Here is a 17,734-nt window from a genome sequence, read left to right as displayed (position 1 = left end):
GGGTGGGGGTGGGGGTGGGGGGGTTCAGGTCCAATCATGTACATAATTGTTGTAATAATTGAAATATTGATATGTCAGTGTCAGAGCTGAGGTGTCGACAGGGTAGGGACAAGGGTTTTGATATTTCTTGGGCCATTAAATGTGCCACCACGTTTTATCCCTAAATTGTTTTTTTTGTTTTTTTTCTCCCGTCAGATTATTTAATTGTACTCCCTTTATCTGATCATGGATGCGTGTAGCTGACAGAGCGTGACGTGCTCTGGAGACCCTAGAATGTTAATGATTCCTGCCTTGGCTATAGAGTGTGGTCTGCACAGACCTCGAGCCTGCCCGCCCGCCTGCAGTCTCAGCATGGCATTCTGACCAACAGCACTTGGCACTGCCCACTCGGCGCAGTGCAGAGTGGCACTCTGTATAATGGAATCAGCAGGGGAGGCTTTTGATCTTAATTGCATGCCGACTGCAGTCTCCATCCCTGTCGCCGCCGTTGTTTACTGCTGACTCCTCGCTCACTGACAGAGTTGATGCAAGACGCTTCTTTGCGAGCATTTCTTTAACCAAAAACGTGCCTTACTGAATAGGATGATACATATAAGTATATATATTGTTTCTAAATTAAACTAGGTGATTATGATGACGATAGTGCTATAGACACAGCAATGTATTTGGACTTGTGATATTATGTGTGCTGTCTAAAATGCTAGATGCCCTGCTGCAGCCATTTGCGTGCCAATAGGCTGAAAACATTTCAGTATGATTTCTTTTCTGGTTGCAGTTTTGATGTGTGCATTTTATTTGGGTGTCTGTGGTGTGTGCTTAGTAGGACTTGGTGGCTAAGGCAAAAAAAAAAAGCCAAAATGAATAAATGTATTACAGTGGCCAATGTGATTTGGGTTTCCCTTAAAAATGTATGGCATTCCCAAATTAGTCAGGAGTCAAAAGGGTATCCTTATGTAGATTGAATATAGCGCAAAATTGTTCCAACTGTGTTCATTGTTTTTGCCCAGTGTTTCTAAGCTATTCCACGGTGTGTACGAAAAATGATTATCTATACTCGACAAATGACCCTTCTTACTGCTGTGCAGTTATTATTTTTATTTCTTGTTTGCTATACCATATAAATCTTTGTAAAACATGTTGAAATACTGTATTCTGACTGTATAATCCTATGCATTTGAGTCCTGGGACAAACGAAAAGACAAAACAATACAAAAAAACCTGTTTGTGCAGTTGTCGAGACTTACTTTCCATTTTGAAACTTGTGAATGTGCTGTAATGATAAAAGAAACCGGGACACTCCATTTTCAATACAGGACCATGAATGGAAGGCAACAATTTCCTCCCCATTCAAGGCAGCTTAGAAGATCCTCGATCGTACCTGATCTGGTTGTACTGGCTGAACTTTAATTTCACAAAGGTTGTGTGTGCGTGCGTGTGTGTGGACGGAGCAGTTACCCACAGGTTTCATCATACACTCCTCCGTGAATAAACTCAGAGACATACGCCCTCCATATCTGCTGTGTTTTTTTCACTTTTAGAATATTGATTTGCTTCAACTGAGCCTTCACCTTCCATGCATATTGCATGAGTTAAAATCACCTTGGGTGATTGAGTAACACTTGCCACAGGTAGCCAATTTCTTGTTGAAGTGAATTGAATATTTGCTGTGAGACTTTGGTATTTATACAGCTCATTACAGGGCCGTAGATGCATTGAAGAGCTTATACACACACAAGAGTAAAAGGTGGATTTATGAAAATTATCTCCCATTCAAACCAATCAATCACTTCATGAAAGAGGGCTAAGTGCTTGAACTTCACAGGTTCTTTTTTTTCTAATCACAGACAATCTTGCATATAATGACCCTAAATGACTTTCTCAATAGCATCAGTCTTCTCATGCAGTGCAGCCCCATGATGGCTGATGCTTTTTCTCCAAATGCCACATCAGGTTCCTGTCATGGGGCTTGGAATACAAACGAGAAGCCAAGGTCTGGCTTCCCAAGAACGAGCAGATAATGTAAATAGCCGTACGGCATCTCTTGTCACTGCTGGTGAAGGTTGAGAAATTGCTGCGAAAACATTAATTTAGTGCTGACAGCTAAGAATGAAATTGGAAATAAAGGAAAATGAAAGACAAAATTGCCTCATCTGAATGTTAAACAAACCCTCCCCAGTGCGGGGGCAGAGGCATCAGGGACAGACCAGGGGCCGGCAACTGCCATCTTCTGACTGAGCAGATCATTGATGCAGCAAAAGGAAGACTTGATTATCGCAACCACTGCATCTTGTACGCCGTCCTTGATCACTGGTGGGAAATCAAAGGCAGTACTATACTTGATATTTCTATTAAGACATCCAGCTTACATCATTTCGGTACAGTCAATATTATGTGCTGTGCACTGCACTGTGATATCTAAATAGCCATGCCCTTTGAAACTCTGGAAATTGGTGCTACAGCACTTACTAAGAGTAATCGTATTAAATTCATTCTTTTTGCAGGGCTCCCTCACAATAAAAAAATTAGGTTAAAATCTGCATGTTGCCAGACTTCTGTTCTCTTGCCTGTGATGTTTCACACTCAGCAGCCAGCCTCTTCTTCAGAGGGAGATAGTTGTGTGTTTACCAGCAGGTTGTGTTTCACCTCCACATGTTTCAAAGCTTCTAATGAGATTTGGCTTTGATTTCCTCTGCCTTGGGGGAAAGAGGAGGAGGAGGAGAAGTTGGTGGAAATAAAAACAATGATGGTTCGGTGTCATTTTTAAACAGTTGTTCTGATGAATAATTTAAAAGCCGCCACTGACTGATGCCAGCCCTCTCAAAGCTCAGTGGTAACCTGAGAGCAAATTAAAGTAGGCTAACTTGCATTTTAACTGGCTTGGACCTGCATGATTGGTTTGAATTGAAACTCTTTCAAACAACAGCGACCCAGGTTGTATCAGCAGGTGGTTAGATCTGCTCACCTAATGAGAGAGTTTGATGGGCTAAGAGTCCAGTGAGTGCAGGCTGATTTATCTAAAGACAGTTCTGTGGGAGGTAGGGAAGTAACAAGCAACACAAATACAACCAGAAAAATTGAAATGATAGAAAATAGTTTAATTAATTAGGTAAAAACCTGCATTCTGTACAAGAATAAAAATACAGTGTAAATACAGAAATTCGGAAAGTTATTTGCACAATGGCTCCACATTAAGGATAATAATAACTTCTGCAGAGGAGGTTATGTTTTTTGTCTGTGTTTGTGTATTAGTTATCAGGATTACCATTAAACTTGGTGGAAGGACGCAGTATGGATCCAGATTAGTGGGCAGATTCTAGAAATGTTTTTTAGCTTTATTTATCATTTTGGGTTTGGGTGTTTGGGTTCAGAGTATTTCATGGATCTTTTTGAAAAGAATCAGGCATTTCTAGAGGACTGATGTTTATGAGTGTGTTTAATTCGGTGCAGATCCATATAAAAATGTGGATCTAGTGAATTTAAACGTCTCATGAGAGGACTGTTGAGTCTTGGTGCACCACTTAGTGTCATTCAAGGATTTCCAAATGCTTCATGCTTAACAATGCTATATGTAATAAACACATGTTATTGCTCATTCTCAAGGATCACAGGGTTCTAGTATTTGAGGCCATATTTTCCAAGCTCAGGTGGAAAATCTCCAATTTGATATAACATGTACCTCGGTCAGAGGTCTTGGCCATTTCAGAAACATAGAGAGGCCCTGAGGCTCTGAAACGATCTGCCTGAGGAAACCAGGTCAGCTAACTCAAAGATTTCTTTAAAGTCCTTTTTTTTTTAAATGCTACTTTTATCTGAGAGGCTTTTAGTGTGTTATTTGAGTTCTAGCTTTCTTTGAAGCATATTTCTCTCTATCTCTATGCACTTTCTCTCATATTTGACCATACTCTACACCCTGCAGCATCCCCAGGGTGAAGAGTAATTGTAAAAATGAATTTTTGATCTGGTACATAATGGATGGATAAGATGTCTCCAATTTGACTTTATCATATAACAAAACAACAGAATTCATGGGCTGCATACTTGGTAAGATCTGTGGGATGATAGTGTCTTAATGAAGGATAGGTTCACAGTTTTTCATATCTGTCTCATTCTTAGGTACAGAGTTATTGCTCACACTTTAATCTTCTGGAGAAATTCCTTTCTAATAAAAGAGATATGTGTGTGTGAGAGAGACTTCTGAAGTTTAAAGTGAGCTTCAACTCAAATTAAAATGAAGACTAATCATTTTCACCTCAGTTTAACTTCCCTTTAATATAATGAACAAAACTAGAGCACGATTACGCAAAGTGCATCGCTGGTCAGGGGATGGAGCTGTAGTAAGGTAGATAGGTTTATTTGAAACAACATCTTTCTCAGACCACTGAGTCCTTCATGTGAATTAAATAACTCCAGAAAATAGTAATCCATAGTAAATGTATGTAATAAAATGTGATCATACAGTGATGATCAGGTGTCTATTCAGTCGGTAAACAAGAACCTGTGAGTGTTAACCATAGGGTATTAACTTAAACTCCAGATGCTTCTCACCTCCACAAACACAGTCAGTCTCTTGTGTGCTCGCTGTAGATTCACGAGTATTCACGAGTTTCTAAATCCCGCGTTTCTAAATACGTAGATGATGCATTAACTGTCCATGGGAGCAACGAAGTAATTTTTTGTTAAAAGCAAATTTAAAGCAACTGAGCTGCTGAGTTCTGTAAATCGTGTTTATTTTTTTGGTTTGCTTACTCACAGCAAAAACATAAGCTGCTAGATGTTGATATGTTTAATTTTATATTCTATAATAGGCTTAACGTTACAGTGTCACCCCAAAAAATGTCAATCCCCGTCAGTAGTGCTGTTGTATTATGACCTCAAATCAAATTTCGAAATGCAGGATAGTCACACTTTAAAAATCTCTTTGCTTATTTAGACTAAATCGAGTACAGCGTATTATGTCGACTGCAAGTAGGCTATAATTGAAATTCACCGTACGAAGTTCATATTTACACATTTTACTTTTCACCTGAACGCAGCCATACGTAGTGGCGAATAACAGTTTTACCCTCGTTTGATTGACAAGCAACCACGACCAATCACTTCAGCCGCTGCTACACTCTGAACCAATCGCCACAGGCTGAATAATCTAATCTCCAATCATATTCAAGGGGGCGGGTTCCAACTGTTGTAGCGCCGCAATAGACACTGACAGATGAATGAAGCTAACAGTTAGCTTCTTGCTAGCTACAGCTACATTGGGGTTTACAAACTGGCTGTAAAGCTCAGAATCAAGAAACCCCTGGATGCTAAAGACACTGAAGAAGCTGCTCAGAGTTTCCACCCACTGAGCTCCGTGTGCTCCACAGCTGAACTCAACACGGAAACGTGTTGGTACAGATGTAGCTGGCTAATAACAAACAGGAGCATGCATGGGAAGCAGTCGCCTGTGATGGATACGAGCCTGAAGCTGTCACCTGAATCAACTGATAACAAACCAAACCAGGAAGGTAAATCGTATTAAAGAGCATTTGAGCTTGGTACTGGTTTGCTAATCAAACATGCAGTTAGATGCTTTAAACGTTAGCCTAAGTTAGCATAGCTAAATGTTGGCTTAGCTGCCTCTGGTGCACCTTGTTTATCTAAACTAAGGTAAAACTTTGTCCTGGATGTGCTCGGCCGTCCTGATATTGTCTGAAGTTTAGCTAAACATTTACTGTGATGTTGTATTGACAGCTGTGGCATGAGAGATGTGTGATAGAGAAAGTGCTGCTCATATATGCACTGAATGAATGTGTGTGAATGATAAATGGCAAAACCGTACTGTAAAGAGCTTAGAGTTTTCATCAAGACCAGAATATCACTCTATAAATGCAGACCTTTTACCTTTCATCCTACTGCTGAGCATCTTTTGAAAGGAAACAGAACTGTCCCCACTAACATCATTTTATTTCCCTACTACAGGCTGAGGCAACAGTGGAACCATGTACTCAAGCCCTAATCACCCCATGAAGCCCAGCTACAACAGCAGCAGCATCACTGAGCTGCTGGGCACCCTGTGTGACTGCAGCCTGTCTGGAGTATCATGGAAGCGTCGAGCCCTGGGTGGGGTCTCAAGAGAAGGATTCCGTAGAGCTCTCAAGAGGCGTGCTTACGGTGCCCTGCTCTCCAAACTATTTCTAGATGGCAGCAAAGTTTCATCTTCAGCACCGAGTGCCACAGTTCGTACGCCGCCCAGAAACAAAGTCCTGATGATATGTTTCGACTTGCGGGTGGCAGGGTGCAGAGAGGAAGCAGAGAGGTTGGAGGAACAGCTTGGGAGGCTGCCGGAGGAATCGTCCTCTGGCCTGAAGGAAATAGATGCAGTTCTTGAGCTCCTTGTGCACCTAGCTGGTTCTGCACCTCCACCCTCTACCTCTTTCAACAGGGACTACATGAGACGAGAGCGGCCCGTGTTGCGGAGGCCTCAACCCTGGGGCTACCAAAGCGAAGAGCTTCAGCGGCTAGAGGCCAGGGCGTGGGGGCTAGTGTGCGGGGAGGAATGGGGGACTTTGGAGAGTTTGTGTGGAACTCAGAGGTTGATGGATGCCCCTCCAGGTACAGGGCTGTTAGCTCTGAGGACCAAATTGGAAGTGGAAGAAAGATTTGAGAAGGAGACCAGGATGACACTGTTTGGAGCACTGCAGCACACTCGCACTTCAGACATAGATATAAGACTGGACCTGCCTCCTGTTCCCAGTAATATTGATGTAACTGGGCTGGCTATCAGGGTAGGACACTATGGCTTACGATAGTATCCTAGCTACTACACATTGTTTATTTTGAGACTTTTTTGTCATGTACCTAGTTCAGCCTGAGGTAGGGTTTATAGTTGTGCCATTGTTTGATTAAAGAGGTGTTAGTCAGTATTATTATCTCTCTGCAGGTCCCCTCCTGTTCAGATCAGTCTGAGGATGAGGGCTTCCAGTCTTCGTCCAACCTGACCCCAGACTCTCAGTCAGAGCCCAGCCCCGTTCCAGACATTGATATATGGGAGGCTGTCCGCACTTTTGAGCCCGGAAGACGCCGCTGTTGGGAGTCTGTGGGATGGTTAGTGCCACGTCTCTGTCGGAACTTAAAAAGCACCTTCATCATTGTCATTGTCATATTACTCCCCAGTGAAGATTTTAATGTCATGTAATTAATTATTTAATTTGCTTATAATGTCATTGTTTTCCTCACTGGTCAACCAATTGATTATTTTGGATATATTGATTAATCAGTAATGAATTAGATGAAGTCTTCAATACTTATATCACAATATATATAGCAGAACTAATGCCGAATGCCACTCTGTTTCTCTCACCAGCCCACCAGGGAAAACTGAGTCTCTCTACCTAACTGAGGGAGGCAGGGAGGCCTTCGACCAGCTCTATCGTCTTTGGGAGGGGGAGATGAGGGTGGTGAGCACTGGTACCCCCTCCCCTGTCCTCCCACTGGACTCACAGACACAACTGGTATCCAACCTCCTCAACGTCCTGATTGGAGTGGCGTCCACAACCTTCCCTCTTAACCAGGTGCATTTAATAATTTTCATTTCCTAGTCTTTAATATGCAATAAAAAGAAAATGATGGTTGTTTTAGGGCTCTGTCACACCGAAGAGATAAACATGAGGGAAGTTATAAAAGCGCTGCGACGGCATATAATTACTGAATCTTACTAGAGCAAAGGGAATCGGGGAATGAGAATCCACAGACAATTCATACATGTTTGATAAACAAAGAGACACAGTTGATTTATATATGCACATTTACTTTGTAACAATAAAACAAGACAAAATGTGACAGTGTCAAGCATACACTTGAGTCATGAAAGATTAAATGAAGATATATATGAAAATATTCTCAATGCCAAAACAACCACCAGAGAGCTTTTCTGTTGCTTTATTGTTCCCCATTAAGTTTTTATATTTCCAGAAGATTCCAATTATTTTTTACAACTTAAATCGAATCACAAATCCCTTGATTACTCTCTTAGCCCTTTACGTTGTTTCTCTAGCAGACATTTATCATTAACATGGAGGCTCGAACAAAATATGGACACAATACCTTGAAAAACGTTACAATATAATGTGATTAAATAAAATTGTCATGCATCAAATTCTTGATGTGTTATGTCAGATACCTCTTCAGGCGGTCGGAGAAGTGTTTATTTAACTCAAAGGTAATCTTTGAAGCTGTGGTGTGTGATGGTGCATAATACTGTCTGTATTGTTTTTGTCATCCCGGAAGGAATTCTTGTCCAGCTCTAATAAAACAACGAGAAGGACAAAATAACAAATGTCTGGCTATGTAATTCAGTCAGATATATATGCACTACCATACCTTCAGAAATCACCATGGAGGGGACTCTGACAATCTCAACAAAAATTCAATAACATGAGCTTAAGTAAGACCGTCTTTGCTGCAAGGATATTTTATTGGATGTTATTAGACCGTACACTTATTCTCTCTATGTTTGGCCACCATCTGTAAATATGTAATCTGCTTCCCAGAGTGTTCAGTTTGACGTCCGGCCTGGAGTGTGCATCTCAGGAGCCTCTCCAGAGAGCGTGTCTCGTCTCTTGAGGGAGGTGGCCCAGTACGGCACATGCTACTTGAGGCTGAGTAACTTTTCTCTGCAGAGTGCCGACCAGAAGGGCCTAGTCTTCCAGGTATGTTTGTATAATCATCATTAATACCACTGAGACTGCACATCTTACACCTAATTTTCTCTACGTGTATTCTGTAGGGAACAGATACTACAAGTGTCAGTTCATTTCATTTAAAAATACTTTGCATACACATAAACAAATCAATTATTTTTCATTTCAAATTTAAGCTATACATTGCATATAATTATGCTACTAAAAGAAATTATGAAATACACAAATGTAAGTGGCTGTGATAAATCCATAGCTCATCCATAATATCCAACACCATGAAGACATATTAAAGAATAGATTCCATGTGAGCCATAATCAGAGAGAGAGGAGTTTTGCTCAGCATATAGTTATATTTATTGATTCTACCCTACGAACTAAAACTTATCATGTTGGAGTGTGACCCAGATAGTTAATGCACCACAACTGGAAGAAATAAAGGATTATATGTTTAAAATTTAATGATAGCAATAATTATTTTTTTTTCAAATTACACTTATCAATATTGGATTTTCCCGACAGCTCTATTTCTGCACAAACTGGCCGTCAAAAGATTTCCTTTTACTGTGATTTGAATCTAAATCCAATGTAATTTTTCTATTTGCAAATGTATAATTTAAATGAGCTTTCAGCAGTCTGAGTTAGCATTTATGGCACAGTTTCCCTCATTTGTGTTTCTTTTTGAGTAGAGGATGATTAAACTATCGCCCACTTTATTATGACCAAATTCAGACTGAATACATTTTTATATTAATTAGGACTGTCCCCATCTCTTACATTGGAAGCATCGTCAGAGGGTTTTTCTTCATGCCCTTTATGAATAAAAAACTGTACATCATTCAAGTACAAAATGCATAATATAAAAAAAAAAAAAAGTAGCATTTATCAGTCTATGCACAAGATCAACTGACCTTTTCATTGGTTTTACATCTGCAGAGATGATGACAACAAACCTGTTTCTCTCAAAGGCTTTTACAGGAGGTCTCAGGAAGTACCTGCATTACTACAGAGCTTGTGTTCTCAGCACTTCACCCACCCTCAGCCTGTTGACCATCAGCTTCCTCTTTCGTAAGGTTGGCCGCCAACTCAGGTGAGGTCAAATCCTTCTCTTTTGTTGGTGTCTAGCCTGCATGACACACTTTTGAACCTCAGCCTCACCTGGTCATCCATACTGTCGTGTCAGACAGTGAGGACCTTGATGCAAAAATCATCTGATCTCTGCTTTCTTTTAATCTAAGGTACCTGTCAGAGCTGTGCTGTGTTGACGGGCCTTTGGGTGTGGGCCAGGCTACCTTCCCTGTGGTGAGTGCTCTTTTATCTGCAAACTGCAATATGTCATCCATCATGGCTGTGTTTAGCCTATCAGATCGGGTGTCAGCTCAGTGCCATGTGGCTCTCCTCAGGGTGTTAAACTGCTGTCCTACCTGTACAATGAAGCACAGCATAACTGCAGCAACGTGAACTATCCGGTCCTGCTGTCGCTGCTGAAGAGCTGCTGTGAACCTTACACAAGGTCAGTCACTGAGCTTTTCTTACAAACGTGCCCTAAAAACCAAATATATGACCCAATAATGACCTTGCCCACTAATATAACCCAAGGACATGATTTTACTTCACTGATCAGTGGAACTTGCTGTATTGATCTGTTTTCGACAGACTTGTCAGGATGATGTGTGACTGTTTTCCCTGTGCTTCACTCAGGTTTGTGTATGACTGGGTGTATAGTGGCGTGTTCCGGGATGTCCATGGCGAATTCATGATCCAGGTCAATGAGGAGTACCTCAGTTTCAGAGGTGAGTCGACACACAAACACATGCTGTCGCATAAACACTTTGGCTTCAGTCAGCAGGTTCTGAAAATGAAAAGCCTTGGCAGACAGATTGTCTAACAGAAAAAAATAGATTTCATTACAGACTTTATTGCCTAGTTGGATTTGTCCTTGTGTCTATAAAGGACGTCATGAAGTTATTGGATGATAATCAGTAGGAAACAGAATCAGCGACCACAGCTGTGGGGACCAGAGCCATCTCCGCTCAGTAAGCCACAGGGACAAACACAAATTAATACTGTTCCTTTATTCTCTTCAGTTGGCACAGCAAGCAGGGTAAAACATCTCATAACATAAATTCTTTTTTTTCTTCTTTCTTGTAATTGTCCTTGACAAATCTAATCTGGCTGAATATTTTTTTAGTCCAATTAATGACTCAACTCCTTGAGGAGTGCAGGAGAGTGAAGTGGAGACAGGAGGTGATGAGGCTTACAGGGCAGATAAAGACACACCCATCTGCACTCTGCAGGAACTGAACAGCTTCTGTTGCCTTGGTCAGGCTGCTCTTCAATGTCATGTCCTTTTTCATGTCTTAAATAGTTTTTCATGACCAAGACCAGATTTTAATATTTACTGTTTTATATGTAGATGCATTCAAACTTTATTGAGTGATACAATTAGGGCTGCAACTAACCATTATTTTTTTATTACCAGTTAAATTGCTGATTATTTTTTTTACAGGTTTATTATTTGATCTCAAAAAACATCAGATAAAGAGCTCAACCCAAAATCCCATGTTTTGTCTGTCTAATGGTCCAAAAGTAGTAAAACAATATAGCCATTTTCAGACGAGACCTGCGAGTAAAATTCAGAGAATTGGCACAGGCACATTTACAACAGAAACAAATCGCTCAGATGAGAGGTGGAGCAGACAGGGGCAGGAAGTGAGATATTAACGCTGTTGCATAGATCTTAACAACACAGACACCTGTGTCTGCTCTTATTGCCACAAACTCTCTCGACATCTTTTCACCCAGAAGTATATGTTTTCTTGTTCTTAATTTTTGCTTCTGTGGTGTGTTAGAAGCCCCCCCCCCCCATGTCTGAAAGCAGCTTATGTAACTTCGGTCGTTAGAGGTCTCTCAGTCAAAATAATAACAAAGGACAATGACATTGTGAAGCATGTGGTATTATGGGAATTGTTGTCTTCACTATTTCTAATCTTCTTGGGTCACTTGGTTTCATGTTTGCACTTTATTGGAAGAGCTTCAGCGACAGGATGTGCAGCAAATGGCAATGGATAATCGTGATCTATTACGAGGGACAATTATTTGTTGAAGGAAAAGAAAACAGATGACTGGCTAACTGGGTAGCAGAAGTTATAGCGGAGATGCGCAAAGCCACGTGCAAAACGGATATGACTCAATTAAAAATTAATCAAAAGGAATGTTCCCTTAACTTGAATTAAACTGGAGATTTCTGTGGTTTTGGACATTGTTTGAAACATTTTGGATAATATAATAATATAATATTAAAGTCACCAAAATGAATAATATACAGTAGGTATAGTCATTTTTTATACTCATCAAGATAGTTGCGGATATGGATTTCTCATTTAATATACTTTTTATTGTATTTTAACCAACAGCCTGAATTTTGCCATATTTTAACATAAACAAATATTATTTTTACATTATTATTATTTATATCCATTGAATTTATTGTTTTACACAGTTTGGTCAGACAAAACAGTATTAAAAGTGTCACCTATATGTCAGCCAACTATCTCATCATTTTCTAACTTTTTATAGACAAAACAATTAATAGAGAAAGTAAATGTCAGATTATTCAATGATGAAAATATATTTTAGCTGCAGCCTCATATTAGTGAATTTTAATATGTGAGTATAGAATAATTTTGTTTAAACTGTGTTCCCTAAACAAGTACACACAGTAATTGCTTCATTTTGACAGTAGTCAATAAATATAGTTTTATATGAATCATTACAGCTTGACCAAATACTGTATGTCATGCAACACCCCATTCAAGGTCAGACCGTCACCTCGGCTGCGTCTGGCTAAGAGGTTCATTTGCTCATCGGTTACACCTCATCAACTCCTGCAGTGAACCTCTGCAGTTCTCGCGCCTGCTTTTTGGAGGACATACAAATGTCATTGTTCTGCTCGAAGTCCGTCGGCCAGGGAGGCAATCAGCGGCTAAGCTTTCTTGGCAAGCCGCAGGCTTTCTGTAAAGAGCTCGGGAAGCTCAGTGCATTCATGTTCTCTTATGCTTTTTGCTTAGGATCACTGAGCTAAGCACTAACAATTTCCAAGTGTTAATTCAAGCAGCCAGAGTTTTGCCATGGCCCGTAAGTCATACTAATAAGGGAAAGTTTTAGGCCCAGCGCAGGCTCCTGCCTATTACGCCACCACTATTACTCTCTGTACCTCAGTTGTGTGAGAGTTGTACTGTTATCGGAGGCGTTACGGGCCAGCAGAAAGCTTCGGTCTAATTTCTAGAACATCATGTAACAGGCCTCTTTACAATTCTGCAGACAAACACTTCTGGATCCAAGGCTACACTCTGATCTCTAAGGATGTGGAGGATTGTGTTCCCATCTTCCTCAAACACATTGCCAATGATGTGTACGTCTGTGGAAAAACCATCAACCTCCTGAAGATCTGCTGCCCACAGGTTTGTTGTGAACATTCATACAGGCAGATGACGCAAATGTATCCTTAGTTATATTTTTTATTTATTCACTTTAAATTAGCTGTGTTTTCTTCTTGCGTATTGAATATTATATTATGCACATGTACTCCACACTATTGTGAAATCCATAGTGCCTGCGAGGGGTGGGACAAATTATCAATACTGAGACTAGGATGGACAGGCTATTGCAAAACATTATCCATGTACAATGAACCTTCATGACTACTGTGATACAATCGTTTGTTGTATTGATGTCCAGACATTTCAACTCTGAACTCTGTTCTGCTTTCTGTCAATGTGGAGCTTTGTTGTTCATTTGAAGATGCTACCTTGGCCTTTAAAAAGCTAGGACCACCATTTTTTATTTTATTAATTTATTTTATATGGGAGGTCCTACTTAGAAACAATATCTGGAGTCCTGGTCAAGATGGGAAGCAATTCAGTAAAACTGTTTCATATATAAATACAAGCAGGTACAGATAACACAAAACAAACATAAAAATACAAGGATTCGACTAAATTATACAACTGATGGAAACATACTGGCATCAATTGAAAAAGCACACATTCAATTCAAAGCATGTGGTGCATGAAAGCAACCCAGCTCTGTTTGATGTATTATTGTAGATACTGGGACAAAGTATCAACAAACTATTGGGGGAACTTACCCAGTAAAGCTGTTGCAATTTAGAATTGTTATTTCATAGACAAATATAATAATAATTTGATCAAGAAAATAAGATTGATTCAATATTGCAGTGCGTCATTCTTTGCAGGAGAGTCATTGCAATTCAAATTACAACATACTTTATGTCAAGGCAGAGTAACCTCACAATTTTATAGAGAGAAACCAAGCAGTTCCCACAACGAGCAGGCCCCTGGCAACAGTGGAGAGAAAAACACTCTTAACAGGAATCAGTTTTCCAGGGTTTAATGCCATTTTGCTTGACTGGTTGTGTTGAAAGTGTTTGAGAGAAATGGTGGTGAGAGGAGACACAGTATCCAGATGTTTCAGATGATTTCAGTGCAGCTAATAATCATCGTTAGTAGCTGAAGATTTGAAGTTGTTTTTTTTAATTAAATAAAATGTTATAATTTGTTCAATAATCTTTTAACATTTAAGAAAAGAATCATAACATTCTTGGAATTTTGACATTGGACCGGTGCTCCTAACTTTTTCATTTAGGTGCACAAGCACATAATTTAGATGTACCCAAAGATTTTCACTGCGCCTTTTGGCACTGCAAAAATACACCTATTATACCTTTTCTTGACAGTTCCCATATATGTTGGTAATTTCATAACTAGGGCTGGGTATCGCTACTGATTTCCCATAATCAATTGAATTGTGATTCATAAGGTCTCGATTCGATTTGATTTCCAATTTGATATTGATTCAGTTCAGGATATTTCATTGTACAACACCAATTTTTTCTGGATATGAAAGAAATTCTCAGAGAACCAAAGCTGTAAACTGAACAAGGAAACTTTTAACATGGTGCACTCTTACAAATATTAAGGTTGGCCTGTCTCAATAACATTTTCATTTTTAAACCATTCTATACCACTGATATAATGATACTATTATAGCATAATCATGCAAGTACACCCTGTCAAAGAGCAATGAACCTTAATTCTACAAAAATAATATTCAGTCTGACATTTGAATTAGAATTTAAAAAAACATGACATGTCATTTAGCTGACGCTTTTAACTAAAGCGACTTCCAATTAGTGAATTCAACATCTATGAGGGGCCATTTGGGGTTCAGCATCTTCCCCAAGGACACTTAAGCATGCGGATGGGGAAGGCTGGGATGGAACCACCAACCTTCTGGTTCGAGGACAACTGCTCAACCCCCTCAGCCACAGTCACCCCAACCACATAGAACATTAGTAAAATAAACCACATACAACCATGTGTGTGTCTGTGTGTCTGCACGTCTCTGTCGGGTTGTGTGTGAAGAGACACTGTTACATTTATTTAGTGTCTCATAAACTCGTATAGTAAACTTCAGTACTGCTCAGGGCCTAACAAGTTGTGATTAGTGTCGGTGTTTATTGTTAAAGTGTAAAGTGGATTGTGGAGGAAGCACACAATACTTCTGCTCTGATCCTGGAGCAGCGGCACTATTCCTTTTGTATTGGTGGGTAGTCATGGAAACATTGTATTCACACTTTTTGTCGCTACTGTTTGACATTTACCACCTTGTTCACCGCCTCTTATCTCTTATCTCTGCTTCACTGTTTGTGTGAGTGAGTGTGTGAGTGTGTGAGTGAGTGAGTGAGTGAGTGAGTGAGTGAGTGAGTGAGTGAGTGAGTGAGTGGGGGCGTGGCCAGACCGGGGCATGTGTGTGTGAGTGTAAAATCCACTGAGGAGATGAGCTGAGGAAGCGACACGTTAAAATATACAGAGACAGGGCACAACGCAACCAAGGAACATTTTTGATTGCACTTTTGGTCACATGTGCCAAAATGGCTCTGGTGCTATGAAATTATCAAAAAGTTGCTTATGATTTTTCTGCTGGTTTACTAATTGTTTAATGAACTTATTGTTTCATATCTAGATTATTATCTTTCAATGAGTAGCATTGATCAGAATTGCCTGTATGATTATACTGCCATATATTGAGTATCACTGTCAGTCACCCTTTCATTCAAAAAGAGTAGTTAGATGTAGTATAGTTAAAAAAAGAATTATGAGTGTATTAGTTATAATCGTATAGAGATGGACCCTCACACAGTGGCAGTAAACTTAACAAATGAAAAGCTTCAGTGAAGCGTTGAAGTTTTTATGTAATTTAATCCTGTTTAATTTTCTTATTTCACTGTGAATCACCTGCTGATTCACCTGCACATGATGTTTTTTATGACTTGACCTACCTGACCGGAGCCGCAGGGCCTGTGCTCCTAAGTAATTAAAAAAGCCATTCTATAACTACAACTTTCTCTTTATGCTAATTTCCATGATTACTGGGGTTCGTCATTCTGAGAGACACAGCAGGATAGCTACATGTGAAATTATGGAATGAAATATGTGAATTGAGGAGATGGCCACTAATGTGCTTTCTATTGGATAATAATACCATTTGCTGAGACTACTGATATTTTATACATAACTGTTCAGCTAAAGTTGAATATTTATTCCACATGCAAAACAACAACGCATAAGTACAGAGCACTTAACTAATCTAATACAGGTCAAAATCATTTTAAATAGTTTTAATAGCAATAACACAATATTTAATTCAAGGTTATTTCACTTTTTTTAATACACAATAAAACATAAATAAATGATACACAGGGTGAAAGTGTGTTTTGTTAATATTATTTTTTGTCATACAATCAGCGAAGAGGTTTCCTCATATATAAAAAGCTTTTACTTTGTTTATCTTCCCATCTAGTCGACTGTAATTACTCTTTTCTGTGATCTGGGCTGCAGGATTGTCAGATTTCCATTTTAGTTTTATGTATTTTATGCAAACATTGATAAGATCCTGTAAGCTTAACAGCTAACATGTTATTAACCATTCATTTTACTTGCCAAAAATGGTTACCAATGGTTCAGTTGCCATTATAGCATTGCTAAATGATGGCATGTTTGCATGTTACAGAGCAGATTCTGATTAAGAGTCACGTCAACATTACGTCAAATTGGAGACGCCCCGGCCAAAATCCAAACCTGAAATAGTTAAATGCCCAATGCTACCATAAATACTTTTCAGTGTTTTCTTTATAAATTTGCAGAAACTTCAACTTATTTTTCCCTCTTGTTTACTCTCAAACCAAGGACCTGTGTCGTCAAGCAGTTGGTAGTGTGTATATAAATCCTGTCCTGGCCCTGCAAGCCTGCTTTGCCCTCAACATCTGAAATGTCCATAGATACAGTCCTCTCAGACTGTTCGATTATCAGGTCCAGTTCCTGTACACTGGAGACATTTTGGTTTGAAATCAAAAGATGAATTTGAGAACAGATTTCAGAATTTCAGCTTTTATTCACTGTTATTTACATGTGTTTAAGACCTTTCACCTTTTCTACCAGACCGATCGACATTTTTAGATGAGCAAAAGTAAAGGCACAGATAGTCAAAGATGTTTACTTCAGTACGCCAGTAGTTTCTTTAATTTTCCAATTCGCCTTATTGACTATGTCCAGTGTTGGTGAATGGCTCTGATTGATTTTGCCTTTTTTCAAGGCTTGTTTTTTTTCCTCCCACTGACAACAACAGTCCCTACATGAAACTCAAGGCTAAATCCAAGAGTAGATGTTCAGACCTAGAGTATTTGATGTTTAGACAGTCAGTCTAAAGGGCGGGACCTGCTTAACAAGAAACACCTAAACATTGACTCAAACCTACAGAATGAGTTCAAGCTTGTGGTCCAGACCATAAGCCAGGAGAGATGCTGTGGAGTCATTCACAACAGGCATAAAAATTAAATTAAACGGTTCGGTGGGAAGAATGATTTAAAATTCCTCCTGAACAGATGTGAAGCAACCAGGAGCAAAATTTTGAGGTTTAAAGAACTCTGACCACTTATTGAATTGAAGGACTCCCTTACTTTTTCCACCACTACTATG

The 17,734-nt window shown here is 39.5% G+C and overlaps 1 protein-coding gene across 2 annotated transcripts in view; it reads left to right on the top strand.

Annotated features, from left to right (window-relative positions):
* Positions 1-5,193: 5,193 nt before the first annotated feature.
* Positions 5,194-17,734, top strand: part of tubgcp6 (tubulin gamma complex component 6) — a 29,748-nt gene continuing 17,207 nt past the window's right edge. The window contains exons 1-10 of one of the 2 annotated variants that reach the window (XM_020078968.2): positions 5,194-5,504; positions 5,959-6,764; positions 6,920-7,083; positions 7,343-7,550; positions 8,529-8,687; positions 9,644-9,765; positions 9,914-9,977; positions 10,079-10,188; positions 10,377-10,468; positions 12,999-13,138. In XM_020078968.2, coding sequence (XP_019934527.2) covers positions 5,979-6,764; positions 6,920-7,083; positions 7,343-7,550; positions 8,529-8,687; positions 9,644-9,765; positions 9,914-9,977; positions 10,079-10,188; positions 10,377-10,468; positions 12,999-13,138 — 1,845 coding nt within the window. In that variant the 5' untranslated portion in view covers positions 5,194-5,504; positions 5,959-5,978. The remainder of the gene's footprint in view (positions 5,505-5,958; positions 6,765-6,919; positions 7,084-7,342; positions 7,551-8,528; positions 8,688-9,643; positions 9,766-9,913; positions 9,978-10,078; positions 10,189-10,376; positions 10,469-12,998; positions 13,139-17,734) is intronic. The other variant, XM_020078969.2, reaches the window with a different exon arrangement.

The sequence above is a fragment of the Paralichthys olivaceus genome, chromosome 7, assembly GCF_024713975.1.
Source record: "Paralichthys olivaceus isolate ysfri-2021 chromosome 7, ASM2471397v2, whole genome shotgun sequence".
NCBI lineage: Eukaryota > Metazoa > Chordata > Actinopteri > Pleuronectiformes > Paralichthyidae > Paralichthys > Paralichthys olivaceus.
Note: the sequence above shows the minus strand (reverse complement) of the source record. Positions and strands in the feature narration are given on the sequence as shown.